Source organism: Malus domestica, chromosome 15, assembly GCF_042453785.1.
Source record: "Malus domestica chromosome 15, GDT2T_hap1".
NCBI classification, from domain to species: Eukaryota; Viridiplantae; Streptophyta; class Magnoliopsida; order Rosales; family Rosaceae; genus Malus; species Malus domestica.
In genome coordinates, this window is record NC_091675.1 from 23,107,387 (window position 1) to 23,112,519 (window position 5,133).

The window sequence follows — 5,133 nt, forward strand, 5'->3', positions numbered from 1 at the left end:
ATTATCACATCCAAAACATAAAAACGCAATTTTGTTTTAAGTATATTTTCGCTTACCTAAAGTCTTTAATAGTTTTTTAATTAATGTAGAAGTGTAAAAAAATATAGAAAAAAATATATAAACACTCGTAATGACAAGCTTTATAACTTTCATGAAGAGCTTAACTTCGAAATTCGCCACTATAATCATATAAATCATAGATCAAAATTTAACCGTTGATTGTTGTTTACATTTATGCTTCATTGTTCTCATCAAATTTCGTTTTTTTAGATTTTCTTTTTTGAAAACATGATCTATTAGATGGTGCAGGTAGATGAACGGTTTGGATCGTTGATATTATATTTAGAGTTCTACGTTTAGTGAAAATATTACTTGATGTTTATAAAGTTTCTACAAATTATATGACATTGACGCATATTTCATTTAATCGTAAATATCGAAACGTGATATTATCTTCTTACATCCACTAGATGATCATGTTTTCAAAAAATAAAATTTTAAAAATGAAATTCAGTCAGAAGAATAAAGTGTAAATAATAATTGACGGTTAAATAAATTTAAGGTTTCACTACTACAAAATTATCTATTGCTGGCGGTCCAAAAACTTTTTTCAACGATCCAACCGTCAAACTTATTTGTACACATTCCAAGATTGCATACGTAAAAAATCTTTAAAAAACAAACATTCAGAGATTACGTAACGGAACAAAAGTTTTCGACGGTTATAAACGAAAAATCACAATTTAACGGTTATTTTAGCTCTGATCTCGATGATTTTTTACAAATACACTCCTCGACCCTATAAGAATGTAATGAATAAATTTGATCTTCAATTTAAAGTATTTACACTAGTGGATACCACAAAAACTTATTTTATACTTAATAGAAAGTATAATATTAACTCTAAGTGTTTGTTTAATCTACCGTTTTGACGCAATATGCATTCTACGAAACTTTTTTCAACGATCCAACCGTCAAACTTATTTGTACACATTTCGAGATCGCATACATAAAAAATCGTAAAAAACAAACATTCATAGATTACGTAACGGAACAAAAGTTTTCGACGGTTATAAACGAAAAATCACAATTTAACAGTTATTTTAGCTCCGATTTTGATGATTTTTTACAAAAACACTCCTCGACCCTATAAGAATGTAATGAATAAATTTGATCTTTAATTTAAAGTATTTACACTAGTGGATACCACAAAAACTTATTTTATACTTAATAGAAGTATAATATTAACTCTAAGTGTTTGTTTAATCTACCGTTTTGATGCAATATGCATTCTACAAAGCTTTTTTCAACGATCCAACCGTCAAAATTATTTGTACACGTTCCAAGATCGCATACGTTAAAAATCGTAAAAAACAAACATTCAGAGATTACGTAATGGAACAAAAGTTTTCGACGGTTATAAACGAAAAATTACAATTTAACGGTTATTTTAGCTCCGATTTTGATGATTTTTTACAGATACACTCCTCGACCCTATAAGAATGTAATGAATAAATTTGATCTTTAATTTAAAGTATTTACACTAGTGGATACCACAAAAACTTATTTTATACTTAATAGAAGTATAATATTAACTCTAAGTGTTTGTTTAATGTACTGTTTTGACGCAATATGCATTCTACAAAACGTTTTTCAACGATCCAACCGTCAAACTTATTTGTACACATTCCGAGATCGTATACGTAAAAAATCATAAAAAACAAACATTCAGAGATTACGTAACGGAACAAAAGTTTTCGACGGTTATAAACAAAAAATCACAATTTAACGGTTATTTTAGCTCCGATTTTGATGATTTTTTACAAATACACTCCTCGACCCTATAAGAATGTAATGAATAAATTTGATCTTTAATTTAAAGTATTTACACTAGTGGATACCACAAAAACTTATTTTATACTTAATAGAAGTATAATATTAACTCTAAGTGTTTGCTTAATCTACCGTTTTGACGCAATATGCATTCTATGAAACTTTTTTCAACGATCCAACCGTCAAACTTATTTGTACACATTCCGAGATCGCATATGTAAAAAATCGTAAAAAACAAACATTCAGAGATTACGTAATGGAACAAAAGTTTTCGGCGGTTATAAACGAAAAATCACAATTTAACGGTTATTTTATCTCTGATTTTGATGATTTTTTACAGATACACTCTTCGAACCTATAAGAATGTAATGAATAAATTTGATCTTTAATTTAAAGCATTTACATTTTTTTATATATGAGTGATTGTATATATATATTTTTACATTTTTTACACTTCTACAATAATTATTATTAATTTTATTAATTTTGCCCACAAATAAAAAACATTATTCATGAGGGTTTGAAGGATTTTAAAAATCTAAACGATAATATAAGTGTAACAATTATCTATTCGTGGAGGAATAATGATAAATCACGAGTGTTTATATATTCTTTCACATTTTTCATACTTGTATGCATGTCTTCTTAGTTCTTGCATATACAAATACTATACCAGTATATTTTAATTTTGGACAATAATATGTTATGTAAAATTTATCCTAGTAATGATAATAAGAAACTCTCATAATAAAAATAAATAATGACTAAAACTTTTTTTTAATTTTTTTATAATTTATATAGAACAATAATACAAAACTATATATTTAATATAGAATATATTGTATATATTAATATGACTATTGTATTTTATAATAAATCTTTTAGTAATTAAACTTTAAAATTATTAAAATAATTTTTTTCTTAACGGGTCGAAACGGGTTACCCACGTGTTACCCGCGTGTATACCTATTAAGTAACGGGTTCTTAACGGGTCACCCGATAGTGACCCGATAAGTTATCGTGTTGACCCGAAACCCGTTATTTTCGTGTCGTTTTCGTGTCGTGTCATCGTGTCGTGTCAAAAACTGCCAAGTCTAAAGGTAAGATACAAGAAAACTACTTCATGTCTAATTAACTATATGCTAAAATCTATTTCATGTCCTACCTTTAGTAAACTAACTATTTTATATAAGTTTGATCACATTATAAATCTTATTGCATTTGTAGCTTGTACTCATACCACTTATTGCTAATTCCACACTTTCTCTTTGAATGACATACTTTTACTGTGTAAATATTGGAGGAAACTAAGGGCCCGTTTGTTTGACAGGATTAGGAGAGACTGGACTGGACTAGACTGTAGTCCCTTGTTTATTCCACAACCGGACTAGCTTTAGTAGGATTACCCTTCACTCGCCTCGACTAAGGGGCTCGCTAGATCGTCTTAGCGAGACCCCCCGAATACCAGTGGACTAGTAAGACCGTCATCTCTGTCGTCGTCCTGCTCTGCTCCATAACCTTGCCGGACCATTCCACGACCAACACCGCGTCTTCATAAGTCTCTCAGGGCTTCCTCTTCCATTTCCTCTTCTTCGTTTTCTTCGATTTTGTTATGAAGATTCGTGAAATTGTTAGTGGGTTTTGAACGATATCTGGGTTTAATCGATTATGGGTTCTGATTTACTTGTGGGATTTCTGCATTCTGATTTATTTATGGGATTTCTAGGTTTGGATTGATTTCTGGGTATTAATTTGATCCACAAATCAGTCATATTGTTTTAGGAAAATATTTGATCCTGCAGAGGACAATCGTCTTCTTCTGAGAAAATCGTTCCGTGCATGTCCTTTGAGAGGCCCTGTTGTTATTCCAAACATCGATCTTGTCGATTATGCCTATCAATTCGAGTAAGTTTGCTGCTTAATCTGTATGTTTTTTCTGTCATGTTTATTTTGTGTTTAGTTGCACAGAAAGTTATGGAAATTAAATGGTGGAAAGAACTTATTGTCCAAGCAATATTTACATAAAATCGCGAAAGCCATTCATGTACAGGTTATAGTTTTGTTTTAATGGTTTTTTTTTTTTTGCAGGGCTGTCTTGAACTTATGTCGCGGAGTGGGATAAGCATAAAGGGAAAGAAGGCAGTGATTGTTGGCAGAAGTAACATTGTTGGATTACCAGTTTCATTGCTGCTTTTGAAAACAGATGTTATTGTTACCGTAGTCCATTCCCGCACACCTGATCTAGAGAGTTTCATTCGCGAAGCGGACATTATTATTGCTGACACAGGACAAGCAATGATGGTAGGCAATTCATAGATTATAGTTCCTTGGTATGTCGTAACATCGTCTTATGACATGCAGGTGTTATCTTATCTCATATTTTTTGGCTTTCCATGAAAAAATCTAGTACTTAGTTTCGTTCTAGTTAGAAGAATAGGACTAGTTGTTTGGTTCCATTCATCCCAAGTGAAGGAAAAAGGACATTCCATCGTTCACTTTGGAGTTGTAAGACAATCCAATCCATTAGAAATTTATAAGCTTTCACTAGGCTCTATCATTGCTTAAATGGAATAACCGACATCTGCTGGTGCAGATAGCATTGCGTCGATTCTGTACTTTCCTTGTCTTCGTCTCGTGGCGATTATTGTTTATGTTTTAACTCAATGAAATATGTTTACTATCATTTTTGTTATTATATTTCCTTGCTGAATTTTAGATCAAGGGTAGTTGTGTAAAACCAGGTGCTGCTGTCATTGTTATCGGCACAAATGTTATAGACGACCTGAGTAGAAAGTCGGGCTATAGATTGGTTGGAGATGTAGATTTCTAGGAAGCATGTAAAGTAGCCGGATGGGTAACTCCTGTTCCTGGTGGCGTCGGACCAATGACGGTGGCAATGTTGCCCAAGAACATTTTGGATAGTGCAAAGCATGATATTGCTCAATAAAGCCACCCTTGTCCTTTGCAGAGTACTTTATTAGCCAGGTAACATTTTATATTTTGTATGTGTTATTCTGCTATGTTTTCTTCATAGCCTTTGCAATTAAGATGAGTTTTAGGTGTTTAAGCAATGCAGTCATGTTTATTCAGGCTGTTGAGGTATCTAGCAATGAGTTTGAACCTTCATAATGAGATATACTATATGCAAAAGAGGTTGCTAAGGAAATGGATCAGCTTTCATAGAATTGTCTCTTGATCATCAGAGTCCCATGTTTGAAACCCACACAGAAAATCTGGAAGCTCCACCCCACCTCTAACCAAGTAATGCTATTATGTGTGATCATATAATTCATAGGGATT

The 5,133-nt window shown here is 31.9% G+C and overlaps 1 protein-coding gene across 1 annotated transcript; it reads left to right on the forward strand.

Moving 5' to 3' along the window:
- The first annotated feature begins 3,936 nt into the window (after positions 1-3,936).
- LOC139191783 (bifunctional protein FolD 2-like) lies at positions 3,937-4,663 on the forward strand. Its single transcript, XM_070812802.1, has 2 exons — positions 3,937-4,134; positions 4,550-4,663. The coding sequence occupies exons 1-2, from the start codon at positions 3,937-3,939 to the stop codon at positions 4,661-4,663; spliced, it is 312 nt and encodes a 103-aa protein (XP_070668903.1).
- The last annotated feature ends 470 nt before the right edge of the window (positions 4,664-5,133 follow it).